Genomic DNA, 14,910 nt, shown 5'->3' on the forward strand with positions numbered 1-14,910 from the left:
TCAGATTATCCACATACCTGACACCCACCTCTCATGCAGGCACATCATACATTTTAAAGGCACAGTCTTGATATCTGGTGGAGTAGGCTAGTACATTTACATTGACATTTTAGTCCCTGTTCTGTTCAGGAGTTTCGGTTTAGGAGAGTAAAGGAATGACGGATGAAGCATCCATATCAACACCAGGATCTCAAAGACTGGTGTTTGTCAAAGGTTGAGGATGAAAAAATGTTGGCAATTCAAAGAAGTTCGAAATGATTGCGAACTTTGAAAAGATGCTTTCAGTAAGTACATTTCACTGGCTTTCAGTTTTGGGAAAATGAGCCACATGAAAATATTCTCGGAGGATGGATGGTAGACTGGTATGTCCATGTACTCCACACTATCTGCTACAATAACCTATCAACACCAAAATGTACTTGCTTCTGAAATGATGCCTATGCATGCATCCAACCCTAACAGGAGGAAATAATATTTGTGATGAGAAATAGAACAACACTGACATCTCCTGGTAGATTAAGGTAATATGTAGCAATACTTTTCAGGAAATCAGTCTGTGCAGTTCAACGTGAATAAAAAAATAATTTCCAACTGCTGCCATTTGACACTATTTAAATATGAAATACCGCTTGTATTTTTTGTTTGAAAACTGTTTACAGAGATGGAACAAATATATAGCCTGTTTCATTTGTGAGAGAGATGGGCTACTTTGTAACCACTTTATTGTTGTGGTGCTCGTCGCTTCTCCAAGCCTTTGATCTAACTCTCTGAGTTTTCGCAAATTATAGAGCCACCCCCATGCAAGTGAGTTCTCACCATAGAGATCATTACTTGGAAATAACCTATTTTTGCATGAACATTGCCATTGGGAAAAGTAAACGGGTTGGGAGCCATCAGCTAATGATCAGAGAGCATTGTCTTCAGGACTACCTGGCCTGATGACTCCTTGCTGTCCCCAGTCCACCTGGTCATACTGCTGCTCCAGTTTACACTCTTCTGCCTGCGGCTATGGAACCCTGATCTGTTCACCGGACGTGCTACCTTGTCCCAGACCTGCTGTTTTCAACTCTCTCTCTCTCTGCTGCACCTGCTATTTCAACCTCTAAATGCCCGGCTATGAAAAGCCAAGTGACATTTACTCCTGATGTACTGACCCGTTGCAACCTCTACAACCACTGTGATTATTACTTGACCCTGCGGGTCATCTATGAACATTTGAACATCTTGGCGAAAAGGGTCATCTATGAACATTTGAACATCTTGGAGAAAAATCTGGCCTTAATGGCCATGTACTGTTATAATCTCCACCTGGCACAGCCAGAAGGGGCCACCCATCAGAGCCTGGTTCCTCTCTAGGTTTCTTCCTAGGTTTCTGCCTTTCTAGGGAGTTTTTCCTAGCCACCGTGCTTCTACATCTGCATTGCTTGCTGTTTGGGGTTTTAGGCTGGGTTTCTGTATAGCACTTTGTGACATCTGCTGATGTAAAAAGGGCTTTATAAATAAAATGTGATTGATTCTTAAAATTGGTTTGCGTAGTTTGTAAATGGCTTTAAGATAAGACCGCCATCTACTGGCCATAATAAATTAATTACAATATTTGGTTCAACATTCCAGCACCGCAGGTCAATCAAAAGAAGTAGAAAATGTACTACTTTAAAATGAAGATAGCCTCAATGGTGCTGCCCATGCTGTCACATATGCCATAATGGCACCTGTAGACCTACAACGTTGAGATTTCTATAAATCTCTATGGTTCTCACTGATTGGGAAGAAGGGGAAGGCCAGGGAACCAGAGGTGTATTCATTTTGTCTTGCAACGGAAACCATTTATCATTTAAGAACCAAACGGAACGAAACAGGGAGGGACCTACCTGAATTTGTCCAAAAGAAACTCTCGTTTTCGTCGCCAAACTTTTTCGTTTGAAGTAAACGGTTTCTGTTGCAAAATTTTGCAACAGACGAAACGTTTTGCAACAGAATAGGCGTAATGAATACATCCCATATATGCCTACAAGGAATGCAACTAATTTCCTCATCAGTAGCTATGCCACATCCTTGGAATATGCGACAGGCATTTTGGATTTCAGAGTTTTTTTGTCCACCATGGCAAAGCAGTACGACGTTTTGCTCAGGTTGCTGGTTTTAGGAGATTCCGGGGTTGGGAAAACCTGTTTGTTGTGCAGGTTCACGGATAATGAATTTAATTCATCGCATATCTCTACTATTGGTAAGCTGCTGTTGATTGCAATCGTTTAGTTTGACGATTTATTTATGCAAGTTTGCCGCCAACTATGCGGATCCCACAACAAGTGATTGACAGCAAGTAATTCTATACGAAACGATAGAATGGACTTTTCTTGTAGATTTATCATGCCTTCACCTAAATCTTTGTTGAAGGACATATTTCTGAAACTGTACTAGCCATAGGCCTAACTGTATTAAAGGTTGTCTTTGTTAGTCCTATAAACTTGATAAACTGAGGAAATGTTTCACAAACACGCTTTGATCCCCATCAGAGTGAGAATGTACTACAAGCTTTGATGAACCGGATGATTGTTTTCTCGGCATCCATGTTCAACATGTAATTTCCCCCACCCCCCATGGCTATGGACATGTTTGTTTAGAAACTCCAGCCGATTTTGACCCTATGTCGGAGGTAATCTGATACAAAATGTCCACAGGGAAGTGTTATCAAACTGACATTCAGTATTCTTGTCAGTATATCATTTGTATTTCCGTTTTTTATTTTCAATACATTTACATTTTGTCATTTAGCAGACGCTCTTATTCAGAGCGATTTACAGTTAGTGAGTGCATACATGTTATTTTTATTTTTATTCTGGCCCCCGGTGGGAATCGAACCCACAACCCTGGCGTTGCAAACGCCATGCTCTACCAACTGAGCTACACAGGGCTGATGCAATTCGCACGTGACAAACACTTTCACAATATGGCCAAGCCTAACCTAACAGCAAACACTTCCAGTTTATTGCAAGGAGAAACGTGCTTCTGTCAACTACATTCCGTTAGTGCGTTGTGCATCACATGCAATGCTTCAACAGATTGAAAACACAAGCAACAGAGCCTAGCATTGCCGCAAAAAGCCGGGTAAACAACACTTTCCTGTGGATACCATATCTCCACCTCCTACCGCCAAAAGGACCAACAGCATGTACAATAGTGAAGGGTCATTCGCGAACGAACATCTCTTTTTGAACATCTCTTATTTTTTTGAACGTGCATTTCATGATCTGACAATGGTAGACTACTTTTTGGGCCTTACATTAGGATATTTGAAAGTTTCCTTGGTTCTATATATAGATTCTTAAGCATTTTGAATGAGCCGGCTCAACGAAAAGACTCGGAATTCCCATCACTAATGTACAACCGGTAAAGTAAGTGTAAATATCATTTTATTCAACATTCTGCCTTCTTCTGCAATACTGATCACATACATTATCATTTAGCCTATTATGGATAGATGTTTTTTTTTAGAAAGGAAATACGCCTCTCTTTGGCAGAGCACAATGGAGCTGCAGGGTCTGTAATAGCCCTTGATAATGACTCTGTTCCGTTATTGGGATAGGTCTGTAATTCCATAGAAAGCCTCTCCAAGCCTGATGGTTATTTTACTGGAAAGGGAGTTCTTTCTTGTTGAACAGGAAGTGGCAGGGTTGGGGAAAATGTATCTTATGCATTCCCTCTGATTGGTTCTCCATTAAGCCACCACTTTGTTTTGGTTTCATACAAAGTAGAGGTGTAGACAGACAATGTGTGACTCACATTAAATTGGCGCCCTCAAGACTGAAGCATTTCCCCCACTAATTATGTGGCCAATGTCTAATGATTTTTACAAAGGTTATATGCAGCAGAAAAAGTACTTATTGGCCAGATTGACTTCCGTTTCCCATGGGTCATCAGCAGTCATTGCACCCTCTTATTTATAAACATGGTGGTGATCCTGCAGTATGACTGACTGATTGACTGGCTCAAATATTCTGAAAAGCTCAGGGCAGGGGTTCTGTTGGAAAAGTATCAGTCTGCAGGAAAGTCTACATACTATACACACACACACTAATACACATGTCTTGAGGTTGTTTATCTAACCCTGTAACTTTCTTCCTACTGTTTGTTCAACTTAAACAAAACAGTATGTGACTAGAAGGAATGGGGAAGGTTTTGACTCACTTTGCAACTAGCTCTACTGGTGAGTTTAATCTCTGTGAAGCAAGGTAATAAAAGCTGCTGCTGATCTACAAAAAAACGATTGTATTCGATTACAAGTGTTATTGAGGGGGAGAGGTACGCTACAGTATCATGCAGAACAGAATCCGAGCAAGGCACCTGATCTCTCCCCCGTGACTATCAGCCTAGATTCTAGTTTGCTTAATTCCTTATTATTCTTCAGTCCTGAACCCCCAACCCTCAGTTCCTGGAATACAGTGTAAACCTGCTAAATTAGCTCATTAAAGATTTGACTGGGTTCACTGACGATGAATGTAATGTCAGACCTATTGAACACATGATTAGCCTATAACACTGGCAAGGCAGACACCACACACACACAGGCAAAGGTAGTGAAGCATGTACAGCATGTCAAATTTGAATGTGCTCTCTCTCTCCCATGTGTCAGTGTTGGGGCAATAATTGGGAAGGCTGCCTCCACTATTAGAGATGGCATTTGTTAATCAAGTCCAACAGACAGAACAGTTTCAAACATCACTAGAAGCACAGTTTGGATTCACCAAGAACATTGTGCCTTCAGAAAGTATTCACACCCCTTGACTTTCACATTTTGTTGTGTTATAGCCTGAATAGAAAATAGATTAAATTGAGATTTTGTGTCACTGGACTACACACAATACCCCATAATGTCAAAGTGGAATTATGATTTTAGACATTTTTATAAATTAATGAAAAGTTGAAATATCTTGAGTCAATAAGTATTCAACCCCTTAATGACAAGCCTAAATAAGTTCAGGAGTAAAAATGTGCTTAAGTCACATAAATTGCATGGACTCTGTGTGCAATAATAGTGTTTAACATGATTTTTGAATGACTACCGCATCTCTGTACTCCACACAATTATTTGTAATGTCCCTCAGTCGAGCAGTGAATTTCAAACACAGATTCAGCCACAAGGACCAGGGAGGTTTTCCAATGCCTCGCAAAGAAGGGCACCTATTGTTAGATGGGTAAAAAAAGCAGACATTGAATATCCCTTTTGAGCATGGTGAAGTTATTAATTACACTTTGGATGGTGTAACAATACACCCAGTCACTACAAAGATACAGGCATCCTTCCTAACTCAGTTGCGGGAGAGGAAGGAAACTGCTCAGGGATTTCACCATGAGACCAATGGTGACCTTAAACAGTTACAGAGTTTGATGGCTGTGATAGGAGAAAACTCAGGATGGATTGTGCTGGGGACAAAAGGCAACTCTAAAATGTGCCGTTTTGTCACACGACACTGCCATAGCAGCGTGCAATTGGCATGCTGACTGCAGGAATGCCCAACAGAGCTGTTGCCAGAGAATTGAATGTTCATTTCTCTACCATAAACCGCTTCCAACGTAATTTTAGAGAATTTGGCAGTATGTCCAACCAGCCTCGCAACTGCAGACCACGTGTAACCACGCCAGCCCAGGACCTCCACATCTGGTTTCTTCACCTGCGAGATCATCTGAGACCAGCCACCTGGACAGCTGATGAAACTGAAAAGTATTTCTGTCTGTAATAAAGCACTTTTGTGGGGAAAAACTCATTCTGAGTGGCTGGGCCTGGTTCCCAAGTGGGTGGACCTATGCCCATCCATGGCTGCGCCCCTGCCCAGTCATGTGAAATCCATATATTAGGGTCTAATGAATTGATTTCAATTGACTGATTTCCTTATATGAACTGTAACGCAGTAAAATCGTTAATTGTTGCATGTTGCGTTTTATATTTTTGTTCATTATAAATGAGATTTCATTTTCAATAGATTTGCAAACATATTGTGTGTAGATGGGTGAGATTTGTAATTTATTTAATCAATTTTGAATTCAGGCTGTAACAACAAAATATGCGAAAAGTCAAGGGGTATGAATACTTTCTCAAGGCACTATACGATGCCAATCCGTTGCCTGAAGCATATCCTGGTGTGAAGTGTTTGTATCAGCTCTGTGTTGTTTACTGTGTTTGTCGGCTGGTGTTGTTGTTAAGCTAAGTGATGGTAATGTTGCAAGCAGCTGACCTTTTGCACCTGACTATTTGATGGGTTTTTACGCTTCTTCAACTGTGAAGCTTTCACACACACACCACTGACATCTAAATTGATATATTTTTCATGCAGAAGTCGATAGACAACCCAAGTCACGTCTTCCTTGGCCCTGCAGGAATACACTGTAGTAAATAACAACTGAATTCCTTTTAGCAAGATGACATGCTTTAAAGGTTACCTCTAAAGACTGATTGAAAGGACATTCAACTGGGATAAGTGGGTATCTAAGCAACCCAGTCCTCATCAGTGTCCACTTCAAGTATGTGTCACTTTTACCATTAGCCCAGAGTTACGAATATTACCCTACTTATTGAATAGTACAGGCTGTTTTGATGAGTAAAAAACAAAAAATTGCCAGCCAATGAGATGATGTCCAACTTTTTTCTATTCATTTATTTATGCAGAGACATTTTTTAAAATTGTTATGCACCAATAGGATATATTGAGATTAGGCTACACTCTTTGAGGCTTCGGTAAAACTCCAATCCTGCAATGGAAAAATGAAGAATAAAGAAACATGAAAGCACAAGCTCAAAAGATACATGTTAGTAAGGAAAACAGGAGGGAGATAAAGAATCCAACTATAGGGAGACAGAGAAGATGGATATAAAATGCAGGCAAGAGTAATACATGTTTGTTTGTAAAACATATATATATATTTTTTTGTAGGAGTGGATTTCAAAATGAAAACATTACAAGTAGATGGCATTAAAGTACGAGTACAGATATGGTGAGTGAAAAGATCTTACAGACAATGACTTACCCTAATACAGTAGTTATTGACACACCTATCACGTTAATTTTACATTCTGTAAGACAGTGTTTGAAATAAGCTTTACCTGTTGATTTGATTAAGATGATAAATATTCTGAAATGTGGTCACATCACCATGTAAAACTGAGGATTGCTTTTGTCTGTGTGCAGGGATACTGCTGGCCAGGAACGATACCAGACCATCACCAAACAGTACTACAGACGGGCACAGGTGGGTTCTCTATATACCAATAATCCCTGTTCAGGAATGAAGATATGTACCAGTTAAAAACAGTTTACTGTGCCTAGTTCCATGCTCACCCTCAGTCATGTGCTCACAATCTGTCATGATGGTCCCTCCCCTCTTGATCTTTCACCAGGGAATTATCCTGGTGTATGACATCACAAGTTCCAGCTCCTTTCAGCACATTTTGAAGTGGGCTAGCGATGTGGATGAGGTAAGGCTAACACCTACTGATAAAACACAGCCCTCTCCATTCACTGTGTCATTATTTTTGTCCCCCCTTCTCCTTTTCTCAGGTTCTCTGTGTTTGACTGACCCAGTATTTACATCCTCTCTTATTGAATTGTTGGTGCCCAGTCGTCTATTTCTCAACCCTGTCAAACTATGTTTCAGTTCGCCCCTGACAAGGTGCAGAGGATCCTGGTGGGGAACAAGGCTGATGAGGAGCAGATGAGGAAAGTTCCTAAAGAACAAGGAAACAAGGTTGGCCTTTATCGCACTGTTTTACTCAGCCATAACAACGGTTTTCTTCCATACACAGTTGAACATTTTCCATTCTTAATGAACTCCTGTGTGTTACAGCTAGCAAAAACCTATGGAATGGAATTCTTTGAGACAAGTGCCTGCACCAACTGCAACATAAATGAGGTGAGTCATAGGCCTTATTGAGTCAATACCTTGTATACTGAACAAAAATATAAACTAAACATGCAACAATTCCAATGATGTTACTGCGTTACAGTTCATATAAGGAAATCAGTCAATTGAAATGCATTCATTAGCCCTAATTTATGGATTTCACATGACTGGGCAGGGGTGCAGCCATGGCTGTGCCTGGGAGGGCATAGGCCCAACCACTTGGGAGCCAGGCCCACCCACTGGGGAGCCAGGCCCAGCCAATCAGAATGAGTTTTTCCCCACAAAAGGGCTTTTATTAAAGACCAAAATACTCCTCAGATTCATCAGCTGTCTGGGTGGCTGGTCTCAGATGATCCCACAGGTGAAGTACTCCTGAGTGGCGCAGTGGTCTAAGGCACTGCATCGCAGTGCTAACTGTGCCACTAGAGATCCTGGTTCGAATCCAGGCTCTGTCGCAGCCGGCCGCGACCGGGAGACTCATGGGCGGCGCACAATTGGCCCAGCGTCGTCCAGGGTAGGGGAGGGAATGGCCGGCAGGGATGTAGCTCAGTTGATAGAGCATGGCGTTTGCAACGCCAGGGTTGTGGGTTCAATTCCCACGGGGGGCCAGTATAAAAAAATATGTATTCACAGAGCGACTTACTTGATATGCCACATCTGTCAGGTGGATGAATTATCTTGGTAAGGTAAAGGAGAAATGCTCACTAACAGGGATGTAAACAAATTTGTGCACAGAATTTGAGATAAATAAGCTTTTTGTGCGTATGGATTTTATTTTGGATTTTTCTCTTCAGCTCATGAAACATGGGACCAACACTTTACGTGTTGCGTTTATATTTTCGTTCAGTATATGTACGCTATGTTGGGTGAACATGTGAGGCAATTGTGATCATATATTTTCTTTACATCTTCCAGTCGTTTATCCGGTTGACACAGCTGGTTCTGCAGGCTCACAAGAAAGAGATGGATGCCTTCCAGGGTTCCACTAATAAATACCTAGACATGACTTCTCTGTGGGGAGAGCAGGACAAACAGGACAGTGATGCAAACTCCCAGAAGTCCTGCACATGTTAGCATAAGGGCAAAGCTCTCCACATGGGGGTGTTTGTCTAGAAGAATGCCCCTGGCCCTGTGACATAATGACATTGAAATGTGTAACTTATGAAATGTGAGAGTATGTTCGGTGCTTACTGAATATTGCCCTTGCTGCTGCTCAGATGAATGCATTATCACTTTTTGGCCTACTCACTGTTCAGTTTTCATCTTCATGTATAATTTCATAGTTACTTGGCTTTTTCATGTTTATTACCCTATTCTGCAACACCTAAACTGATGGCACGCTGAGTTAAGTAGTCCACATGTAATAAGAACATTTGCCAGCAGAGGGGCTACTGTCTGCAAAACTCTGAAAGCTGCAACTCAGTTACTGGGTATACTTAAGCCTTCTTCTGTATAATTTGTATTGCCACAATTTTACCCTTCATATCACAAACAACTTTGCTGTCTACTTGAAATAACAAAACTTATGCTTACAAAGTCATTTGCTAAAAATTATGAAGTGTGGGACTATAGTGAAAGAGAATCTGAGGCTCTTGAGTGGTCCTTTATGAGGTGAGACAAGGATAGGGGAGACAGGGTGGGCAGAGGGCAAGGTTCAATTATTAATATGCAGAAATAGAATCCAAGCTAGCTGGAAGGGATAATTTACCTGTGGAAGAGTAACCAATACTCAGACAAGCATTAACGCAAAACCTCAATCTAAAACTGAAATTATGTTCAACACCATCTTTGAGTAACTTTGAGTATGTTGTGTGAATTTCATTGCCAATTCAAAGTATTTTTCCAGGTTGAAAAGCTGTAGCAAATGCCACACTGGTGCATACACACATACTATTATAAAGGTTATTTAGGGTGCCACTGATTGCTGACTGTTTTGACGTTTTTGAATAGCTGTGCTAGCTATAAGATAAAATATGATTTTTTGTGTGTGGAAAAATAACAAAAATACTCATTAAAAGTTCACGTTAACTTATTGGCCATCTTGTAGTTGCATTTTGTGAGATATACTAGAGGGGAGTTGAGTGAAGCCTTGGTTCATTGAGTTTAAATAGAACTAGAAGATCAAATAGGACAGTCATTCATTTTTTATCACATACTGGGAAAGGCAGGTAATGACTTGATAAATGGTTGATGGTGAGAAACTGATATATAGGCCCTTGAATTAGCATAAAGCTGAATATTGTGCCCATATCATAATACATGGTTCCCTTCCTTCTCATTATTCTCACAGGAAATAAGTCATTTGTAATGACAAACAACTGTAAATAGCTACAAGCACAGTGCATTTTACTGTACATTAGATCTCTGGTAAATGTTTTGATACCGTGGAATACATTTTTAACAGATCAGATTCACAGATGAGTCTTATCTGTAAAACCACTAGGCGTATTTGTCCATAATACAAAAACTTGAAGGGGTGAAGATATGTAATGGCATGTTAAATGCCTAAATGTAATTTGTATGAAATATTATATTAAGTAATCCTGTTTTGATATGATGCTGTTTTAACAAACCATGCAAGGAATTAACCATAGGTTTGATATAACATGACCCCGTTCATACCGATGTGTGCAAGTTTACAAGCTGAAATATGAGCATGTCTGTGTGTGAGAGTATTCTATGTCAGGTGGGTATCAGTTTTCTGCAGAGTTATTTGACACCCAGGTAAGGTAAGGCAGTAGCATATATTTGAAGTCAGGTGACCTGTGGTGGGATTAACACACAGACACACTGGTTGTCACCTCTGCCAGTGTGACCACAGTACAGGACCATGACGTTCATTGCTAAGACCTTCTATGATCTGAAGGCCACAATGTGGCATCGCTCTGAGGGACAACTACACAGGGCTATAGCCAGCTCAACCTGCTCCAGAGCAAGTACCCTCAACTGCTAGTGGTCCTGGGCTTCCCCTGCAATCAGTTTGGCTACCAGGTCAGTATGCAACATCTTGGCCTTTGGTTATGTGGTTCAGTTAAATCCATAAAAACAAGCTAATCTAGTAAAATATTCTGTTAACAGTATCAGTTGATTTGTTTAATTATGAATGTCAGATGAGAATGTTATGTGTTTTACAGGAGAACTGTTAAATGGGGAGATCCTGAACTCCTTGAAGTATGTGCGTCCAGGAGATGGCTACCAGCCTGGCTTCACAGTCCTTTGAGAAGTGTGATGTGAATGTAACCAACATCCACCCTGTCTTTGCCTATTTGAAAGACAAACTTCCCTACCCTGATGATGATCCATCCACACACCCTCATCCAGGATCCCAAATTCCTCATTTGGAGTCCCATCAGCAGGACATCTCTTGGAATTTTGAGAAATGTCTGGTTGGGCCAGAGGGAGAGCCCTTTAAACGGTACAACAAAAAATTTGAAACCATCAACATGGAGCCTGAAAGCCAAAGACTGTTGAGGCCAACCAAGACCTGAAAATGGCATTGAAATGTTTTCCTTGTATACTTCTCTTTATGCTACAGAAAGGCCTATACTCCAGCATTTTGGATTTTGTTTTATATGAGGCGACCGTACAGAATGTGGCCTTTTATTTGAGGGTATTTTCATACTGATATGTTTTACCATTTAGAAATGAATGCACTTTATGAATCTACTCCCCCCATTTTGAAGGTGTCAAGTATTTGGACACATTCACTTACAGTGTATAACATTTAGTCAAAAGTTTAGTATTTGGTCCCATATTCCACAATGACTAAGTCAAGCTTGTGACTCTACAAACTTGTTGGATGTATTTGCAGTTTGTTTTGGTTGTGTGTCGTATTATATTGTGCCCAATAGAAATGAATGTTAAATAATGTATTGTGTCATTTTGGAGTCACTTTTATTGCCAATAAGAATATAATATTTTTCTGAACACTTCGACATTAACACATTTTGAGCATTACACATTTGATTTAGTAGCCTACTAGCCTATACAGTAAGTTCATACCCCCCCAAACATGCTAACCTCTTACCATTACCAATAACAGGAGAGGTTAGATTTTTTGGGGGGGATATGATATGCCTGTGTAACTTTCTCATTCATCATTATTCACAATGCATTCATGATTATGCGTAATATGGTACATTAATATTCTATTCCTATTTACAATAAAGGTGACTGACCTAGTAAACCCTCTCCTCTCTCTATTCCCATGCTGGCCAGCAGGTGGTGCCACTGACTCATTGAGAGAAAAAAAGCTATGAACGTTTTGAGAATGACACAAAGTTCGCTGCTTCAGTGTTTAGAGATATTTTTGTCAGATGTTACTATGGTATACTGAAGTATAATTACAAGCATTTCATAAGTGTCAAAGGCTTTAATTGACAATTACATGAAGTTTATGCAAAGAGTCAATATTTGCAGTGTTGACCCTTCTTTTTCAAGACCTCTGCAATCCGCCCTGGCATGCTATCAATTAATTTCTGGGCCACATCCTGACTGATGGCAGCCCATTCTTGCATAATCAATGCTTGGAGTTTGTCAGAATTTGTGGGTTTTTGTTTGTCCACCTGCCTCTTGAGGATCGACCACAAGTTCTCAATGGGATTAAGGTCTGGGGAGTTTCCTGGCCATGGACACAACATTTCGATGTTTTTTTCCCCGAGCCACTTAGTTATCACTTTTGCCTTATGGCAAGGTGCTCCATCATGCTGGAAAAAGCATTGGTCATCACCAAACTGTTCTTGGATGGTTGGGAGAAGTTGCTCTCGGAGGATAATAATAATAATAATATGCCATTTAGCAGACACTTTTATCCAAAGCGACTTACAGTCGTGCGTGCATACATTTTTGTGTATGGGTGGTCCCGGGGATCGAACCCACTACCTTGGCGTTACAAGCGCCGTGCTCTACCAGCTGAGCTACAGAGGACCACGATGTGTTGGTACCATTCTTTATTTATGGCTGTGTTCTTAGGCAAAATTGTGAGTGAGCCCACTCCCTTGGCTGAGAAGCAACACCACACATGAATGGTCTCAGGATGCTTTACTGTTGGCATGACACAGGACTGATGGTAGTGCTCACCTTGTATCCGGACAAGGTGTTTTCCGGATGCCCCAAACAATCGGAAAGGGGATTCATCAGAGAAAATGACTTTACCCCAGTCCTCAGCAGTCCAATCCCTGTACCTTTTGCAGAATATCAGTCTGTCCCTGATGTTTTTCCTGGAGAGAAGTGGCTTCTTTGCTGCCCTTCTTGACACCAGGCCATCCTCCAAAAGTATTTGCCTCACTGTGCGTGCAGATGCACTCACACCTGCCTGCTGCCATTCCTGAGCAAGCTCTGCACTGGTGGTGCCCCGATCCCGCAGCTGAATCAACTTTAGGAGACGGTCCTGGCGCATGCTGGACTTTCTTGGGCGCCCTGACGCCTTCTTCACAACAATTGAATCTCTCTCCTTGAAGTTCTTGATGATCCGATAAATGGTTGATTTAGGTGCAATCTTACTAGCAGCAATATCCTTGCCTGTGAAGCCCTTTTTGTGCAAAGCAATGATGACGGTACATGTTTCCTTGCAGGTAACCATGGTTAACAGAGTAAGAACAATGATTTCAAGCACCACCCTCCTTTTAAAGCTTCCAGTCTGTTATTCTAACTTAATCAGCATGACCGAGTGATCTCCAGCCTTGTCCTCGTCAACAATCTCACCTGTGTTAACGAGGGAATCACTGATATGATGGCAGCTAGTCCTTTTGTGGCAGGGCTGAAATGCAGTGGAAATGTTTTTGGGGGGATTAAGTTCATTTTAATGGAAGAGGGACTTTGCAATTAATTGCAATTCATCTGATCACTCTTCATGACATTCTGGAGTATATGCAAATTGCCATTATCAAAACTGAGGCAGCAGACTTTGTGAAAATTAGTATTTGTGTCATTCTCAAAACTTTTGACCACGACTGTACTATATACATAAGATAACATTATTCAAAATTGATATAGAATTGTAGTTGGAATAAAGTTATTGTATTCTACTTTTATTATCCAAAATGTATCTTATTGTTCCACCATACCCCATTTATAGTAATCATGTTATAATCATTTTACATTGTCAAGTTTCACATGACATGTTATTTTAAAGATTGATGGCAAAATTGTTATCATACCTGAAATACCTTTGTGTTGCAGAGTAGAAATAAGATATTAGTAGTACAGGAGTTGTATATCTTGTTAGAAATATACTTCCAGGTAATTCCCCTGCACTGAACCACCCTCATGATGACAGAGGCTGGTCTACTATAATAGATTATGTCTCTACAGGCATTTGCATGCGTAATGGTGGCAAACCTCTGCCAAGTTTCTCAACATCACCCCCCCCCCCCCTCCATTTCTGCAGTCCCCTTGTCTACCCAGTCCATATGTCCTTTCAAACAGTCCCATCTACTGCTGACTGAGAGGCAGTGCTGCTGAGTAATGCCCTAATGTAATTTATGTTATGACAGTCCCTGGAGAGATCTGTGACAACAGTGAAAGGTTAGGCTACTCTTTGCTCAGAGGCAGCTATGCATTTTCTCTAAAGCCTGTGTTTTCTGCAAGTAGAGTGAGTGCCTTGACTAATGCAATACCGTAGCTCAGTCCAGAAACTACCCATAGCGCCTATACCCCCATAGCCAAAATGTACATGAACTCTAGGATAAGAAGCCTATAACCCATTACGGGAAACAGAAAGCTCATATGACATGGAAATTATGAATCGCATTTACTCATATATCACATTGACTGATTTGTACAGTATTGCAGTTGCGTTCACATGTTCTGTAATAGATAGAGGTAGTTTTGTTTTCTAAGGGCCAATTCAAGAGAGCTTCTACAGAAACACCACCAGGTGAGCAGAAATGGCGTTGTTACCACAGTAACGTTAGATTTATAGTATGAAGTCCTCTCGCGAGATTCCATAACAGTGAGGGGAGGGTGGTTGGTATGATCTCATCCCTACAGCAACTGCATAGTGCAGCGAAGCAG

General features: G+C 40.9%; 1 protein-coding gene and 1 pseudogene across 3 annotated transcripts; both read left to right on the forward strand.

Moving 5' to 3' along the window:
- Positions 1-1,879: 1,879 nt before the first annotated feature.
- Positions 1,880-9,927, forward strand: LOC311102728 (ras-related protein Rab-15-like). Of its 2 annotated transcripts, none has more exons than XM_084144102.1 (7): positions 1,880-2,227; positions 6,930-6,990; positions 7,185-7,245; positions 7,394-7,471; positions 7,651-7,740; positions 7,840-7,905; positions 8,812-9,927. In XM_084144102.1, the coding sequence occupies exons 1-7, from the start codon at positions 2,005-2,007 to the stop codon at positions 8,968-8,970; spliced, it is 738 nt and encodes a 245-aa protein (XP_084000228.1). In that variant the 5' UTR covers positions 1,880-2,004; the 3' UTR covers positions 8,971-9,927. The 2 variants fall into 2 exon arrangements, with proteins under 2 accessions (XP_084000228.1, XP_084000229.1); XM_084144103.1 differs by lacking the exon at positions 1,880-2,227 and adding an exon at positions 3,247-3,395 and having other exon boundaries at positions 8,812-9,926.
- Positions 9,928-10,575: 648 nt separating this feature from the next.
- Positions 10,576-11,384, forward strand: LOC311102576 (glutathione peroxidase 2-like; annotated as a pseudogene). Its single transcript has 3 exons — positions 10,576-10,582; positions 10,763-10,887; positions 11,031-11,384. The product of its transcript is annotated as a glutathione peroxidase 2-like (transcript).
- The last annotated feature ends 3,526 nt before the right edge of the window (positions 11,385-14,910 follow it).

This window comes from Coregonus lavaretus (assembly GCF_964263955.1).
Source record: "Coregonus lavaretus genome assembly, chromosome: 27".
Classification (NCBI taxonomy): Eukaryota; Metazoa; Chordata; class Actinopteri; order Salmoniformes; family Salmonidae; genus Coregonus; species Coregonus lavaretus.

Bases quoted from the DNA above. Each gene is read 5' to 3' on its own strand.
- LOC311102728 (XM_084144102.1), top strand. From the start codon at position 2,005: ATGCCTACAAGGAATGCAACTAATTTCCTCATCAGTAGCTATGCCACA. The intron at 7,472-7,650 runs GTAAGGCTAACA...ACTATGTTTCAG, and splicing joins GGGCTAGCGATGTGGATGAG to TTCGCCCCTGACAAGGTGCA. The intron at 7,906-8,811 runs GTGAGTCATAGG...TACATCTTCCAG, and splicing joins CCAACTGCAACATAAATGAG to TCGTTTATCCGGTTGACACA.